This window comes from Bufo bufo, chromosome 2 (assembly GCF_905171765.1).
Source record: "Bufo bufo chromosome 2, aBufBuf1.1, whole genome shotgun sequence".
Taxonomy (NCBI): Eukaryota; Metazoa; Chordata; class Amphibia; order Anura; family Bufonidae; genus Bufo; species Bufo bufo.
The window spans coordinates 651555108-651573557 of record NC_053390.1 but is presented as its reverse complement, the minus strand read 5'-3'; the positions used below and the strand labels follow the sequence as shown (position 1 = coordinate 651573557).

General features: G+C 45.1%; 1 protein-coding gene across 5 annotated transcripts in view; it reads right to left on the bottom strand.

Moving 5' to 3' along the window:
* The window catches only part of DCLK2 (doublecortin like kinase 2), a 153658-nt gene that overhangs the window by 27889 nt on the left and 107319 nt on the right, over positions 1–18450 (bottom strand). For all 5 annotated transcript variants that reach the window (XR_005776359.1, XM_040418531.1, XM_040418532.1 and 2 more), the window contains 5 exons: positions 16974–17040; positions 16179–16287; positions 13856–13913; positions 10537–10656; positions 7062–7208 (listed from right to left, as the gene is read on the bottom strand). Coding sequence is in view for 4 of the 5 variants with exons in the window: in XM_040418531.1 (XP_040274465.1) it covers positions 7062–7208; positions 10537–10656; positions 13856–13913; positions 16179–16287; positions 16974–17040 (501 nt within the window). In the remaining variant the exon portion in view is untranslated. The remainder of the gene's footprint in view (positions 1–7061; positions 7209–10536; positions 10657–13855; positions 13914–16178; positions 16288–16973; positions 17041–18450) is intronic.

Genomic DNA, 18450 nt, shown 5'->3' with positions numbered 1-18450 from the left:
AACAACAAAATTGAATCTGGAGAAGAACAGAGACCATCTGGCCTGTCTCGGATTCATACGCTTGGCCGACTCCAAGTATGCCAGATTCTTATGGTCGGTAAAAACGGTGATAGGGTGCCTGGCCCCCTCCAACCAATGGCGCCATTCCTCGAAAGCCAACTTGATGGCCAACAACTCCCTATCTCCCACATCATAGTTTCTCTCTGCCGGGGAGAGTTTTTTTAGAGAAAAAGGCACAGGGTCGCCACTTGGCAGGGGAAGGGCCCTGGGACAAAACCGCACCCACACCCACCTCGGAAGCATCCACCTCAACAATAAAAGGTAAGGAAACATCGGGATGCACCAAGACGGGAGCAGACGCAAAATTCTCTTTAATCTTAGAAAAGGCTGTAAGCGCCTCCTCCGACCAAGAGGAAAAATCCGCCCCCTTTTTTGTCATGTCAGTGAGGGGTTTGACAACAGAGGAATAATTCAAAATGAACTTTCTGTAATAGTTCGCAAAACCCAGAAAGCGCATCAATGCCTTCTGATTCTCAGGAAGCTCCCACTCAAGTACAGCACGGACCTTCTCGGGATCCATGCGAAAACCAGAAGCAGAGAGGAGAAAACCCAGAAATTGAATCTCCGATACCATAAAAAGACATTTCTCCAGCTTGGCGTACAATTTATTTTCCCGCAGAATCTGCAGAACCTGAAAAAGATGATCCTGATGGGTCTGAACATCAGGGGAAAAAATCAAAATATCATCAAGATACACCAATACAAATTTCCCCATTAAATGATAGAAAATACTATTAACAAAATGCTGAAAGACGGCCGGAGCATTCATCAGGCCGAAAGGCATAACGAGATTCTCGAAATGCCCGTCAGGGGTATTAAAGGCCGTTTTCCATTCATCCCCCTCTCTGACCCTGACCAGGTTGTACGCGCCTCTCAAATCCAATTTGGAAAACACCTTGGCCCCAACAATTTGATTGAAGAGGTCCGGGATCAGAGGAAGGGGATAGGGATCGCAAATCGTGATACGGTTCAGCTCCCTAAAATCTAGGCAAGGTCTCAGAGAGCCATCTTTCTTTTTAACAAAAAAAAAACCCGCGGCCACAGGTGACTTTGAGGGACGAATATGCCCCTTTTCGAGACTCTCGGAGATGTAAGTTCGCATAGCGATTCTTTCCGGTTGTGAGAGATTGTAGAGGCGTGCTTTTGGCAGCTTGGCGCCGGGAATGAGGTTAATGGGACAGTCAAACTCCCGGTGAGGAGGTAGCTCCTGAACACCGCTCTCGGAAAACAGGTCCGAGAAATCAGAGAGAAATGATGGCACCGTTTTAGTAGACACCTCTGCAAAAGTCGCTGTGAGACAATTCTCTCTACAAAAATCACTCCACTCATTTATTTGCCTTCCTTGCCAATCAATAGTGGGGTTATGTCTAGTGAGCCAGGGTAACCCCAAAACTAGAGGAGACGGCAATCCGTTAAGGACAAAACAAGATATATCCTCCACATGAGTGTCACCTACAGCTAGCCGGATATTGTGAACAATGCCCTTCAGAGATCTCTGTGAGAGTGGAGCAGAGTCAATAGCAAAAACAGGTATATCTTTATCTAATGTGCAAACCTGAAAACCATGCATGGCTACAAATTGAGTGTCAATAAGATTGACGGCCGCTCCACTATAGACAAAAATCTCACAAGAAATGACTTTGCTCTCTAGCGCCACCCTGGCAGACAGGAGAAAACGGGAACTGCAGGTCAGAGGAAAAGCATCAAATCCTACATCAACTTTGCCCAAAGTAGCAGATGAAGCAGAACCTGATGATTTACCTTTTGAGATTTTTCTCTTATTATCGCTCTTAGTACGGTTCAAGAATCTCCTAGACGGACAAACATTTGCCAAATGACCTATGCCCCCACAACAAAAACAGACCATACTCTGACGACTAAATCCTCTTTTATCAGGGGCAAGTCGAGCTAGCTGCATGGGCTCCTCCTCAGAGGGGAGCGAGACAGGATGAGGCCCCTGCACACTGAATGAGTCCGCACCACTGCCCCTAGACTGACAATGGTTGGACAGAGAGGTCTCGTTTCTTTCTCTTAGACGCCTGTCAAGGCGTACCGCCAATGACATGGCAGACTCTAAGGACGTTGGTCTCTCATGGAAAGCAAACGCATCTTTTAATCTCTCCGAGAGACCATGACAGAACTGACTCCGGAGTGCAGCATCATTCCAACCCGAATCAGCTGCCCATCTCCGAAATTCAGAACAATAAAGCTCCGCAGACCGTTTGTTCTGGCATAAAACACGTAGGTTAGATTCGGCCAGAGCAACACGATCCGGGTCATCATAAATCTGCCCCAGGGCCACAAAAAATCCCTCCACGGATCGAAGGGAGGGATCCCCTGATGGCAGCGAAAAAGCCCAAGTGTGAGCATTACCCCTGAGCAGGGAAATGACAATCCTCACCCTCTGCTCCTGATTACCAGAAGAGTGAGAACACAAGCAAAAATGGAGTTTGCATGCCTCTCTGAAACGAACAAAATTCTCACTGCCCCCGGAGAACGTCTCCGGAAGTGAGACCTTTGGCTCGCAACAGACTCCATGAGCCGGAGCAGGGCCCAATGCTTGAAGCTGGGTCATAGATTGACGGAGATCCGCTACTTCCAAAGAAAGACCCTGCATGCGGTCAACCAGGTCAGAAAGCGGATCCATGTCAAAAAAGGACGGTTTTGGTGGATTATAATGTCACGGCTGTATGTGAGCAACAATAGTAATTCACAGTACAGAGCAACTGACTGGACCCAGAACTAGGGAGGATAAAGGGTGACCCCTGTCCGACCCTCAACGCTTTCCCTATTCTGCTAAAGCACATGCCCGGATCCAAATGGCGGAACGAGGCATGCCCACGTGCCTAAGACTAATGACCACTGTAACCCCTACAATAGTGGAAGGGGCACGGCCACCAGTGCCCTACTCAGTATATGGAGGGAACCGTGGCCACCTCAGATCCAGTCAGAAAACAAACAGGAATACAACAATGTCTGCAGACTTAGCTGAAGGTGTTATAGCCGCAGAGAAGATGGATCCAAGGACAGGCTGGCAATATCCGGAGTGCTAGCTGCAGCAGAACACCGGTCCAGTGAACTGATAGCTACAAGTGAAGAAACTAAAGCAAGAGCTACAACTGAAGTGAGAACTATAATCCACATCCTATCATAGGAGGAGGGGTGATATAAGGAGAGGGAAATCAAACACATGAAGAACAGCTGTGGTGAAAGAAACCAAAAGTAAACAGAGTAGTGAGAACTTCTCCCAGCTCTAGTAGTGACATCATCACAGGGGTGGAGAAACAGAGCTGTGAGAACGTCCCAAAGCTCTGGTAGTGACAAGCACGTCTCTGATGATGACGAAACACAGGTGCCAACTGCTGCGCCTTTCTGCAGTGTGCAGACCGGCAAGGAGGTCAGGGATGAAGAGTGGGTGGAAGATGATGTGGAGGATGAGGAGGTCCTAGACCCCACATGGAATCGAGGTCATGTGAGTGACGTGTGCAGTTCGGAGGAAGAGGTGGTGGTCACAGTGCCAGCCACACAGCAAAAGAGGAAGCAGGGTGCAAAAGCAGAGTGACCGTCCCCTAGCCAGTACGCCTGCTACTGCCCACCGCACCCAGGAATTGAGCACACCAAAGCCAGCTCCAAGGAGTTCCCTGGTGTGGCAGTTCTTCAGACAATGTGCTGATGACAAGACGCGAGTGGTTTGCACGCTGTGCAATCATAGCCTGAAGCGAGGCATAAATGTTCTAAACTTGAGCACCACCTGCATGACCAGGCATCTAATTGCAAAGCACGAACTGCAGTGGAGTACACACCACAAAAATCACGAAGGATCTCAGGCTCCTCCTGGTCCCTCTTCTGCTGCAGCCTCGGCCTCTTCCTCCCCCTCTGGAGTGACATTGGCACCTGCCACCCCGCAAACAGAGGATGTGGCAGCAACACCACCACCTCCACCAAGCATCTCCACACTGTCCCATGGAAGCGTTCAGCTGTCCATCCCCCAAACACTGGAGAGAAAGAGGAAGTACCCCACTACCCACCAGCGATCCCTGGCCCTGAATGCCAGCATTTTCAAAATTCCTGGCCTTTGAAATACTGTCATCCCGTCTGGTAGAGACAGAGACTTAAAAAACCTTATGGCAGTGACTGTCCCACAGTACGTGATTCCCAGCCGCCACAACTTTTTTAGGCGGGCCATCCCTGCCCTGCACAAAAATCAGGTGTGCACTGCGCAACGCCATCTGTGGCAAAGTCCACATAACCACCGATACGAGGACCAGTAAGCATGGGCAGGGCCGTTATATCTCCCTAACTGCACACTGGGTAAATGCAGTGGCGGCTGGGCCTTAGGTGGATAGCAGTTTGGCGCATGTTCTTCCGCCACCAAGGATTGCAGGACGTTTCTCGTTGCCTCCTCCTCCTCATCCGGTCAGAGTAACACCTGCACCACTAACTTCAGCACAGCCAGGGGGAAACGACAGCAGGCTGTTTTGAAATTCATCTGTTTGGGGTAAAAAACCCACACCGCACAGGAGCTGTGGACGGGTATTGAACAACAGACCGATGAGTGGCCCGGCCTGGTGGTGTGCGCGAACGGGCACAAGCTCGTAGCAGCTCTGGGCCTAGCCGATTTGAGGCACATCCCGTGCGCATGTGCTGAATTTGGTGGTGCAGAGGTTCCTAAAAAAGTACCACGATATGTCAGAGCTGCTGCAGAAAGTGCGGGCCGTCTGTGCGCACTTTCAGCGTTCTCACCCTTCTGCTGCTCGCCTGTCTACACTGCAGCGTAACTTTGGCCTTCCCGCTCACTGCCTCATATGCAACGTACCCACAAGGTGGAACTACACCTTGCACATGCTGGAGAGACTGTGTGAGCAGCAGAAGGCGATAGTGGAGTTTCAGCTGCAGCACACACGGGTGAGTCGCTCTGTGGAACAGCACCACTTCACCACCAACGAGTGGGCCTCCATGCGGGACGTGTGTGTCGTGTTGCGCTGTTTCGAGTACTCCAACTACCAAAATGGCCAGTGCTGATGACGCCGTCCTCAGCATTACTATCCCACTTCTATGTCTCCTTGAAAAAACGCTTTGGGCGATGATGGAAGAGGATGTGGCACAGGAGGAAGAGGGATCATTTCCACGGTTATCAGACCAGTCATTCACAAGTGGCTCGGAGGGTGGGTTCCTGCACCAACAGAGGCCAGGTACACAACTGTCCAGCCAGGACACAGTTCTGGAGGATGATGAGGAGGAGGAACCGTATTCACAGCAGGGTGGCACCCAAAGCAGCTCATGGGCATCAGTGGAGCGTGGTTGGGGAATACAGAGGGCACAGACGATATACCTCCTACAGAGGACAGCTTGTCGTTGTCTCTGGGCAGCCTGGCACACATGAGCATTTACATGCCGTAGTGCCTGCGCAATGACCGTTGAGTTGCCCACATTCTAACCAGTGCTGATTACTGGGTGGCCACCCTGTTGGATCCCCGCTACAAGGACAACGTGCCGTCCTTAATTCAGTCACTGGAGCGTGATAAGAAGATGCGCTGCTGATGGCATTCACACCTGACAGCGGGGACTCAGTGGAAGCACAAGGCGAAGGCAGAGGAGGAAGTCGAAAGTCGCCAACGCAGCTGGGGCACCACCAGCACCTCAGAAGGGAGGGTTAGCATGGCTGAAATGTGGAAAAGCTTTGTCAGCATGCCACAACAACCAACTCATATGGAACGTCTTAGCAGGAGGCAGCATTTCGGCAACATGGTGGTACAGTACGTGTGCACATGCCTACACGTACTGACTGATGGGTCTGCCCCATTCAACTTCTGGGTCTCCAAATTAGGCACATGGCCTGGGCTTGCCCTTTACGCCTTGGAGGTGCTGGCCTGCCGTGCGGCCAGTGTATTGTTCGAACGTGTGTTTAGCATGGCAGGAAAGAGGGGGGGTGATCACAGACAAGTGCAGCCGCCTGTCCACAGCCAACGTAGACAAGCTCACATTCATTAAAATGAACCAGGCATGGATCCCACAGGACTTGTCCGTACCTTGTGCTGAATAGACAAGTATAATGGCCGCACCCAGGTATTGTTATATTCCAGCGCACTTTCTCTTTGCGTTCTCTTTTCCATTTCCCAATCTTTTGGGGCCTTCCCAAATTTATAAAAATTAAATAAACCAAAAAACAAACAAACAAACAGTCTTGGCTATCTCCTTCTCCTCCACCGCTGCTTCCACCTACATCACCACATCTTCCGCCTCCTCAACATCCTACTCCACTTTGACCTCCGCCTCCTAACTCAAGATTATTATTTTTCATTTTTTTTCCATTCTATGTTATTTTAAGTCATTTCCCTATTCACATTTGTTTGCAGGGCAATTGTCATGCTCTTACCCCCATTTTGCTTCCTTTTGCAGCCCTCTAGCCCTTACTATTACTATTTTACAGCCATTTTAGTGCACTAAAGTTCGGGTCCCAATTGACTTCAATGGGGTTCTGGTTCAGGTCCTGAACCCGAACTTTGACCCGAAGTTCGGCCGAACCCGAACATCCAGCGGTCTGCTCATCCCTACTTGTGGGCACTTCTTAAACGGGAGATTTACGGTAAGGGAAGAGTCCACCTTTCTGAACTGTGTCTGGGAGGTAAATCTTTTGTGGTTTGTTTATTATTCCCACTTTAACAGAAGAAAATAAGGCAAATTTATTTTTTATTAAATTACACAATAAGCACACAGATATTCCAAAGCCAAAACCTCCCTTTTATTTTCTTAAATATTCAGGTTTGATTAAAATTTTGGATTGACAGACAGCACTGTTCAAAATTAATCCTGAAAAATACAGCTTGCCTAAAAGTTGTATACACAGTGGACAACTAGTGAAAAAGGCTTTCAACCAAACCATGCAAAATATGTGGACACTGAAAATATTTCTGCTAGTATAAATCAGCTTGTAAGTTTTCTTATCATCTATATAGGAAAATGAATCAAGTATCAGACAAAACCCATCAATTCCAACTTACCAGAAGGTTTTCAGGTTTGATGTCTCTATGAACTATATGAAGGCTGTGAAGATACTTCATAGCACTAGCAAGATTGTATATCATTGCACTGGCATCTCGTTCTGTGTACTTTGTTGAAGATGTGATTGCATCAAATAAGTCTCCTCCCTAGTCATATAGAAAATGGGATTGTAAAACATAATAGTCATTCAGAATAAGTGTTCTCACAAGCAGAGACATCTCAGAAGTAGTGACTGGTGGAGTTCTGGGTGCTGGGAACCCCACCTATTGCTAACGACAAGGGGTGCAATCACTCTGTTAAGTGCTGTATCCCTTTAGCTCCCATCAATCTTCCCTGCGGGCATCCTGCTGCATGCTGAGAGTCAAAGAGAACCTGTCACCACGAAACGCCGTACAATCTGCAGGCACCATGTTATAGAGCAGGAGAAACTGAGCAGATTGATAAACCGTTTTATGGAAAAAAAGTCAATAAAACTTGTAATTTATACTTTTAAATCTCTGCTATTTCTGACTTCAGTTGTACACAGAGGGCATTTTATCAGGGATTGATAGCATTCTCTGTGTAAGTGTGTATACATAGCTGTCAGTCACTGATAGTTGTACAGGTGGGAGGTGTTATCAGTGATTGATAGCATTCTCTATGTAAGTGTGTATACATACGGCATACAGGTGAAACTCGAAAAATTGGAATATCGTGCAAAGTTCATTTATTTCAGTAATGCAATTTAAAAGGTGAAACTAATATATGAGATAGACTCATTACATGCAAAGCGAGATATTCCAAGCCTTTATTTGTTATAATTTGGATGATTATGGCTTACAGCTTATGAAAACCCCAAAGTCACAATCTCAGGTACCCTTTGCTCAGGGGGTATGGATTAATTAGCGGACTAGAGGGTGACACTTTGAGCCTAGAATATTGAACCTTTTCACAATATTCTAATTTTAAGTTGCATTACTGAAATAAATAAACTTTTGCACGATATTCAAATTCTTTGAGTTTCACCTGTATAGCGGTCAGTAACTGATAATTGTACATAGGGAGGTGTTATCAGTAATTTATAGCATTCTCTGTGTAAGTGTGTATACATAGATAGCTGTCAGTCACTGATAGCAGTACAGGAGGGAGGTGTTATCAGTGATTGATAGCATTCTCTCTAAGTGTGTATACATATATAGCTGTCGGTCACTGATAATTGTACACAGGGGAGGTGTTATCAATAATGGATAGCATTCTCTGTGTAAGTGTGTATACATAGATAGTTGTCACTGATCGTTCTACATGGGGAGGTGTTATCAGTGATTGATAGCATTCTGTGTAAGTACTCAGTCACTGGTAGCTGTACACAGGAGTCATGTGACCATTTGTCATGATTTAAGGGGAGCTGGTCACCTTTGCGGCCAGTGATTGGCTGCAGGCAATGTTTAAACTCCATTCTTGCACAGCCCCTTTAAGTTCAGAAATAGCAAAGATTTAAATGTATAAATTACAAGTTTTGTGGAATCTCACTCAATAAACCTATATATCAATCCCCTCAGCTTCTACTGCTCTATAATATGTTGTCTGCAGATTGCACTGCATTTTGTGGTGACAGGTTCTCCATGAAGATGGGCCAAGGACACTGAGATATTTGTTTAAATGATAAGTAACGAAAACCTGATGGACCCATTACATGTCAGATCTGACATGGATCCTGTAAAAATGGACGCCATGAACACAGCCTTGGCTGGTCTTCAAAACGGCTTACTGTTTCCACTAGGTGTATGTTACATTGCTCCAACAAATGCTAAATAGTAGCAGCAAACTGATTTTTCTTTGGTGCTCTTTTAAGGACCATGCGTCATGTGAGAGCTTCAATCGTTCTTCACTCATTATAATGTCAGAAGTTAATTGAGCGACATCCTCTGCGTCTGGAGGAAAGAAGGTTTGTACACAAACATAGAAAAGGATTCTTTACGGTAAGAGCAGTGAGACTATGGAACTCTCTGCCTGAGGAGGTGGTGATGGCGAGTTCACTAAAAGAGTTCAAGAGGGGCCTGGTTGTATTTCTGGAGTGTAATAATATTACAGGCTATAACTTTTAAGGACGCTATTTGGTTTGCTAGGAACCGGCTCATTCTCAGGAGGGAGAACAAGTCCGTCCAGGACTGCCGCAGACTTATCCATAGTATGCTGCAGGACTACAACATCTCGGACGTCGACGAAGAAGAAGAGGACTAAACCCCTCTCCTTCCCCTTCTCCCCCCGTTTGTATTTGTCTTCTCAATAAAGATAAGGACATGTGATTCCCCCTCCCTATCCCCTCCTTCCCACCTCCCCTTCCCCTCATCACTGTCTAAATGCTTTGTTGGAAGGTTTTGTGATTGAATAGGTATGCTAGTGTAGCATTCATTGCGATGTATAGTGTGGGTTAGCCCGTGCTTTACATAACAATACCATGCTCGCAAAGACGACTGTAAGTAATTTATTATGTACTGTTTCATGGCCTGTGCTGCGTCACAGTACTAATGTATGTAAGTATGATGACTGATTGTAATAAAGACGTTTCAATCAAAAAAATATTACAGGCTATAACTACTAGAGAGGGGTAGCAATATTACTGAATAAAGGCAGCTACACTAAATTCGAAGCATAGCATTTTTGTGGGATATTTCCAATAATTAATTTGAAGATAATAGTAAAGGGTGGCCCATGAAAAAGTAGCCTGCCTTCAATATCTCCAAATCAAAGTGCCTAATAGTAAATCTGTATTAGTTGCCCATAGCAACCAATCAGCTTTTAATTCCTACCGGGCCCTGAAAAAATTAGAGATATTGGAGGTGGGCTACCCTGTATATGCTTCTTATCATCAAGCTGTACAACTTGCCATACATATTAGATACATTTCGGCCAAACACACCAGTTTTGGTAGGCTCAGCTGACCATCTCGTGTGTATGGAGGCCTCCTGATGCTCTCCAAAAGATAGATTTTGGGGAAGATAAGGATAGAGTATTCAGCCAAAAACTACCCAAAGCTGGAAGGAAGAGTTTTTTTTCCTTTTTAGTACAATAAAATAACAGAATGTACGAGTATCTGCACATTGCTTGGCCTTATGATCCTATCATAGCAATTAGAGATGAGGACTCCCCTGCATAACGGAAATGGGACGGATCCGTAATGCAGGCCATAGACTTCTATTATGACGGAATGAATAACAGAACTCCTGTAAAGGCATTCCGTCATAGAATTGCGTTATTGTCAGTGGTAACGGAATCCATAATGCAATTCTGCTTTTACCACCAAACGAAGCGTGAATGAATTTCTAAATATGAAATTCGCTAATCTCTAATAGCAACCTTTAAGTAACTGTTCCATTTAGTGGTTTTCTTAAGTTACTGGATCTACTTTATCATCCTAATTACAATCATGTAATCTTATTAATGCCTCTGTAGAATGCCCACTTATGATTAATGAAATTGGGATAATCCTCTTACCTTGACTAATTCCATCACCAGATACAGCTCTGTTGTAGTGTCCATCTCCTCTATGAGCATTATAATATTGGGGTGTTTCACTTGGCGCAATATTGACACCTCATTCTCAATCAGATGCTCCTGTAAAGTGGGGAGACATCTTGAATTAGAAGTAATATAACTGGTTAAAGGGAACCTGTCACCTGAAAAACACATATTAAACCGACCACAGTACCTTACAGTATCCCCCAGTGTGTTGCTAATCATGTTTTTCTTGCCTCTTTGTGTTTCTTCATACTTGTTAAAAATTATGCTTTAATGTCGGTTGGAGCTGTCTCCGAGTCAGGCTTGGAGTCAAGGGGGGCGGCGGCCTAGGCGTCTCCAATCCTGCTCTCCCCGCCTCCCGCCGCATCTCAGTGCCGGGACCGCGCTCTCAGCCCGCATGCGCAGTAAAGGTGCTGTAGCGCGATCCCGGCTCCGTCTCGTACACTCAGCCGGCTTCCGTCTCGCTACAGCGCATGCGCCCGCCAGCCTTACATACTCGCGGGCTGAGAGCGCGGTCCCGGCACTGAGATACGGCGTGTCAATCAAGGCGGCGGGAGGCGGGGAGAGCAGGATTGGAGACGCCTAGGCCGCTGCCCCCCTTGACTCCAAGCCTGACTCAGACACAGCGCCAACCGACATTAAAACATCGTTTTTAACAAGTATGAAGAAACACAAAGAGGCAAGAAAAACATGATTAGCAACACACTGGGGGATACTGTAAGGTACTGTGGTCGGTTTAATATGCGTTTTTCAGGTGACAGGTTCCCTTTAAGTTCATTAAATGACGAAAGCTTTAACTGGCATGTTTGGCTTGGCATCGCACACAGATTACACAGGCTTATCTGGGTATATTATAGAAAACCAGCAGCTGACTGAAATATGCTCAGAGCTAAATAGCTAACTAGAAAAAACTGAAACATACCATACCCCAGTGTAGTAATTCTATAGTATAGTCAGTAGTCATGAACAGGACTATATAGGCACAAGAGCTTATACACAATTCATAGGGCCTGGAGGCAAGGAAGTCCAATGGGTTTGGGGGTAAGCTGTCAGGCCAGGCTGACATACAGACAGAAGACATTAGTGGCAAATATTACCAGACTACTGGCCATACATACTGGACACAAAATAGAATGAAAATCTATGCAACAGGTATAACTAAAATATGCATGTCATTTGCTGTTCAAAGGTAACTGGACTGTTTTTGCTAAGATCATTTTTTACAATACCTAAATACCTCCATTGCCCAAACTATGTAAAAGATATGTTAAAAAAAAAACCTATGAAACAATGTAAAACTGTGGAATTTGCCATCCTAACAAACAAGAAATTGTGATGAAAGTTTGAGAAACTCTATAGCCCCTTAGCAAACAAATGCAATCCCCTACCCAAAGCCTAATAAAGCTGATATGAGTTGCAGCGGTCATTAAAGACCGTGTAGATACAGCAATATTAGGGTCCATTCACACGTCCGTGGTGTATTGCGGATCCGCAATACACCCGGCCGGCACCCCCCATAGAACTGCCTATTCTAGTCAAGAATAGGACATGTTCTATTTTTCTGCGTAGCGAATGGGTCTGCACCTGTTCCCGATATTGCGGAACGGATGCGGACCCATTTGCGGACGTGTGAATGGAGCCTGTTATATGATCAGTAACCCAAGGTATGAAGCACAATGTTTCACTTATAAATCTTACAGCATTAGGCTTATTGCTCAAATTCCTCATTTGCATATTTTTTAAAGTTGCTTTTTCAGTCATACCGGACCTACTACATGAGAAATAAAGGTATGGTTTTTGTCTGCGTCATCAGCCCTACCAGGCTATATGCCTGGTAGAGTAGGCTTGAACCGGTTGACAGAGCCTTTTTAAATACAAAAGTGACATGGAAAATGAAAAACAACATCAAAAATTATAAAAAAATATGTTAAACATAAAAAGTGCCCCTAAACGGAGGGGCACTTTTGCAACCAATTTTCTCGCCTGCACTAAGAAATTAAAGCTGGAATATAATCCTGCAATTCCCTTGATCCAATGTGTTCATGTGGATATCAATTCGGTTATTATTAGTTTCTTACACTATTAAGAATGAAAGTCTGGTCAAATCAGAAAATGTAAAGGGAATCCGTCAGTAGTTTTGACAATGGTAAACTGTTGACAGCACTAGGTAAGGGCTGGAGAGAGCAGTATAAACATACCTTTTGCGGAGCTTTTATTATCAGGAGTAATGAGAATATAAACTTTATTCTGCCAGATTCTGCTCCTTAAGTGCAATGGAGGTGGAGTTTCTCTGTGGAGTGCTCTCCACATTATGAGGCTTCACAGGCTATCCCCTCTGAGTGACCTCTGGAGTGGTCTCCTTGTTGGATGCTATAGCTGTCACTTAGGGAGATGCTATGAAGCAGCTCAATGCAGAGAGAACTTTACAGTGAAGCTCCTCCTCCATGGAATATAAGGAGCAGAATAAAACTTCATAGTCACACTACTGATAATTAAAGCTCAACAAACGGTATGTTTGAACTGCTGTCTCCAACTTTTTCCTAGGGCTGTCAGCAGTTTAGCATGGATAAAACTGCAGAATCCATAAAAGTGCACCACCCATAAAAGTGCTCTCAGGTGGTCAATGATCCTGACATTCTCTTGCTTTCTCCTTGCAGAAACGTGTGAAAGCATGCAATTGTTGTAAAGTTCAGGGCAATGGTTGTCATAGGCTGCCCAAGAATCTCTACAGGGAGTACGGCTGACCATACACATGATAGTTCATGCATATGTAGGCTCTGCCGAGTGTGTATGTGTTCTAATTGGGAGAGAGGATTTAGCCTGCTGCCCCTGTCCCCTTTAGACACCTCTGGCAGCAGCATAGCTTCTAAAAACAAAAGGATAAAGCACACCGCAATCCAACAGTCCAATGCTTATCCCCTCTAAAATCTGCCATTGGGACCCCCACCAATCTGAACAAATGAAGCGGTAGTCAAGCATGCATGCCACCAGTCCATTAATCTGTACAGGGCTGCTGGAGGTAGCTGAGCACTGTACTAGGCTATCTCAAGCAGCCCCATAGAGTTGAATGGACTGATGCTCCGTTCACATAGGGGACTTAGTGACCTCTGTTCTCATTATCAGTGGGAGAGGTTTGTGGACATGTGATAAGTTTCAATCTTGGGCAAACCCTTTCAGTTTATATGTGCTACTGTCTGTAATCAAGCCAAAAGAACAGAACGCTAAAGATCCACATATTAATAAAGTTACAAAGAACATATAACTGCAAACACTAAGACCTGGGTTATTACAGTACCTTTCCGCAGCACTTTGCCTTGTCTATGATTTTTAATGCATATTCTTTGCCTGTAGACCTGTCAAGAAGAGAAAATATATAAGAAATCAGAGAATGGATACCGTACGTTCCTCATACTGACCAATGATATTTAAATGTCTACCTGTACATAATGAAAGTAAAGTAACAGAAGGAATATGGTAATTCTGTTTTAAATTAGATTTTTGTTACAAAGCTCCCATTAATTATCACTTCTAAATTATTCTGTGTTAGAAGCCGAGTCTGTGTGACTCATACTGTCTGCTTATATAAGTCGTAGAATGATTTCCATTGGTTTAGGGCTTTGACACTTCACAGTGAACATATATAAAAGTGTTCCTAGAGACCAGTATAAAGTCAGATTGTTATATTAACCCGTTTTTACCAACTCTAAACCATTCAGAACCATAGGATCTGTACCTAAATACATCCCACACATTGCAACGGTTCCACACTGGTCCGGCTTGATGGTCCATCATGCGCCTACGAATAAACACACACACACACAATGCTCGGTGTGTGAGAAAGGTAAGACAACAGGGTCAGACTGGCCATAGACCTTACAGGACAGTCTCCCAGTAGGCTGATGCTCATGGGGCCGCCCCCAAGCTCTCCTCTCTGCCGCCGGCCGGGTAGATTATAATTTAAAATTATTTAGCAAAAACACAATAAAGCAGATTTACTATTGCATTTGCACCAAAATTCTGACTCAAACTGAAACCGAAATCTGGCATGCAGGCGGTGCATCACATTTATTGTCTTATTTAGACACTTTTTTGCCTTGTCTAAAAAGGGGATGTGGCCTAATGGAAAGAGGGCATGACTTTGCAGCAGAGGGGCAAGGCTTAAGATGTGCCAAAATTGCACCATGATTTTTGCACAACATTGTGACACAAGGTAAGCCACCTACCAACTATTAAGTAGAAACTTAACTAGACAGTCTAAAGGTGCACCAGATTTATCATCCAGCATCAGCCATTGTGACTGCCCATAGTCCCTCAATAGATGCCAACCGAACGCTCATTTGGCTTAAGGGTGTATTAGACACCCCGATCACACAGACGATTGTCAGGAGGGAAGCGTTCCCTCCTGGCAATCGCCTGCTCATTTGCTGAGGAGACCGCTGTTATTACATGCGTCGATCTCAACAATGTGGGGAGGAGCGATCGCTTTGCCATCGCTCGTCCCCATGCTCTAAACTTGTTTGCCACTGGCAAATCCTGATCTTTCAGCATGCTGACAGATCTGGATTGCCTGATGAACGAGCGTTTACTTGTTCACCGTGCAATCGGCGGCAGTATTACACTCCCAGATGATCGCGAACAAGCATTACTTCAAACGTTTGTTAGCGATCATCGGACAGAAAATCTGCCCTTCTAACATACCATTTACAGCTCACAATACTTGAATATGTATGGAGGCCTGTAGACAGCATTAGTAAGGGCTCTTTCACACCTGCGTTATTGTCTTCCGGCATAGAGTTCCGTCGTCGGGGCTCTATGCCGGAAGAATCCTGATCAGTTTTATCCTAATGCATTCTGAATGGAGAGAAATCCGTTCAGGATGCATCAGGATGTCTTCAGTTCCGGAACGGAACGTTTTTTGGCCGGAGAAAATACCGCAGCATGCTGCGCTTTTTGCTCCGTCCAAAAATCCTGAACACTTGCCGCAAGGCCGGATCCGGAATTAATGCCCATTGGAAGGCATTGATCTGGATCCGGCCTTAAGCTAAACGTCGTTTCGGCGCATTGCCGGAGCCGACATTTAGCTTTTTCTGAATGGTTACCATGGCTGCCGGGACGCTAAAGTCCTGGCAGCCATGGTAAAGTGTAGTGGGGAGCGGGGGAGCAGTATACTTACCATCCGTGCGGCTCTCCGGGCGCTCCAGAGTGACGTCAGGGCGCCCCAAGCGCATGGATCACGTGATCGCATGGATCACGTCATCCATGCGCATGGGGCGCTCTGACGTCATTCTGGAGCGCCCCGGGAGCTGCACGGACTGTAAGTATACCGCTCCCCCGCTCCCCGCTCCTACTATGGCAACCAGGACTTTAATAGCGTCCTGGGTGCCATAGTAACACTGAACGCATTTGGAAGACGGTTCCGTCTTCAAATGCTTTCAGTACACTTGCGTTTTTCCGGATCCGGCGGGCACCTCCGGCAACGGAAGTGCATGCCGGATCCCAACAACGCAAGTGTGAAAGAGGCCTAATTCGGCACAATGATTTGTCTTTAAAATGTACAAAAAAAAAACACAGGGTGACAAAGACAATCGTTGTATTCACATATGTATCAATATACACACCTTTCAACGCATTCTTTCACAACGGCAAAGTTGCCATCTCCAATCACTTTCCCTATTTTATATTTCTCCAGGATTGTGGAAGCATCAAGATACCTATTTCCATTAAGTCCTTGAGAAGAAAAAAATGTAAATCGTGAAACACAATGGACTGCACAGCCAAAGTAACCAGACACTAAATATAAGGCCCCATTCACACAGCATTTCATTGTGGATTCTGTGCAAAAAGCTGGCGGCAACCACGTGTTTGTGTGGCTAGTGATTTAAAGCCACAACCACGCCTAGAAAGGGGATGTCCTTTCTCGACACGGTCTCTGGACAGAGGCCTCTGCAAGCTGCGGTGGGTGTCCATTTGCAGTTTAGATCCATTCAATGGGACTAAACCACAAGCGGGTCCACGGCCTTCAATAATCTGTGTGTACATAAAAACGTGTTTCATAACAAGCTTGGTAACGATTTATGGCCACCTTATGGTGTCACTTGTGTGTACACCTGGATTAAAACTTTTCTATAAGAAAGTCATACATTACTGTATTAGGCTAGGTTCACATATGGCAGAAGCCTCCGTCGCCAACTCTGGCAAAAAAAAAGAAAAACGAAATGCTGTTGCATGCAGTGGTATTTTGTCCAGCAAAATGCCAGTATTCTCACCAGACGGACCTCATTATAATGAATGGGATCCAATGGGCGTTGGCAATGTCTGTCATATGCCAGAATCGGCGGTTTCAGTATTCTGGTATGCTGGAACAGATTACAACAATCAAAGCGCATATGTGGATGTAGCCTTACCGAACTTACCTTCAGGACTATTAGGAGCGTCAGGAAGACCGTTCACATTAGACGTTGATCCAAAATGAGGCGAAATCTGGAAACGTAAGAATTATTTGTTACCAACAACTGCGTGCATTTCTGATGGTGGCATCTGTAATCATATTCAGGCTATGTATCCTCTGTCAGGTGCCCTTCCTAAGGAGAACCCCATAACTCTTTTTTAAGTAAATAACTGTAATGCCAACAATTTCGGAGCATCTTTTCTTAGAATTCTGTGTTGTTACATTCCTCTAGTATTCATCCTTAAAACGTATGACGAAATTAACAACTGGGTGTTATCATTACCTTGTCAATATGGTGTGACCCTACACAATTGCATACTATCAGCCCATACCCTTTCAATTACTAATCGCCCACATCTCACCAGACTCGCCCATACACATGCATGCCTGTTCAAGGGAGAGAGAGGAGAAAGCCACTGCCGACCACCTCTTGTGTCCTGGGAGAACATAAAGATCGGGTGTGAAATTCAACATGCCCGATCGTTCTTTCCCATGTATAGGGACATACCTCATTGACAAGAGGAAAGATAACACATAGTTGTCATTTGATTTATACACTTCCAGGAAGAATCACAGAGGAACAGCACAACATATATGATCCATTTCATGGGGAATGTACTTACTAACATACACGTAAGGAGGGATGACACATACTTTTAAAAAGAGCAACAAAACACTGGACCAGATGGGGACTACAGCCAGTAACTGTAATATATATATAGGCTCATACATGAGCCTGAGAAAGGCTCATGTATGAGCCGAAACGTTGCTCTTTGCCACCATATGGGTGAATAAAAACACACTGTTTTACTGAAGAACCGTCTGGAGTGCAGTCCGATTTTTGCTCTTTATAAGTGGGTAAGCACCTGTTACCATACTTGGACATTGCACCAGCTCTTTTCCCTTATACTCTTTTTGGGTGGTGCTGCCGGTGTTTTTTTCTGATATATATATATATAGTAGAGACCAAAAGTTTGGACACACCTTCTCATTCAAAGAGTTTTCTTTATTTTCATGACTATGAAGGCATCAAAACTATGAATTAACACATGTGGAATTATATACATAACAAACAAGTGTGAAACAACTGAAAATATGTCATATTCTAGGTTCTTCAAAGTAGCCACCTTTTGCTTTGATTACTGCTTTGCACACTCTTGGCATTCTCTTGATAAGCTTCAAGAGGTAGTCCCCTGAAATGGTCTTCCAACAGTCTTAAAGGAGTTCCCAGAGATGCTTAGCACTTGTTGACCCTTTCGCCTTCACTCTGCGGTCCAGCTCACCCCAAACCATTTTGATTGGGTTCAGGTCCGGTGACTGTGGAGGCCAGGTCATCTGGCGCAGCACCCCATCACTCTCCTTCATGGTCAAATAGCCCTTACTTTCAAAGTTTTCCCAATTTTTCGGCTGACTGACTGACCTTCATTTCTTAAAGTAATGAT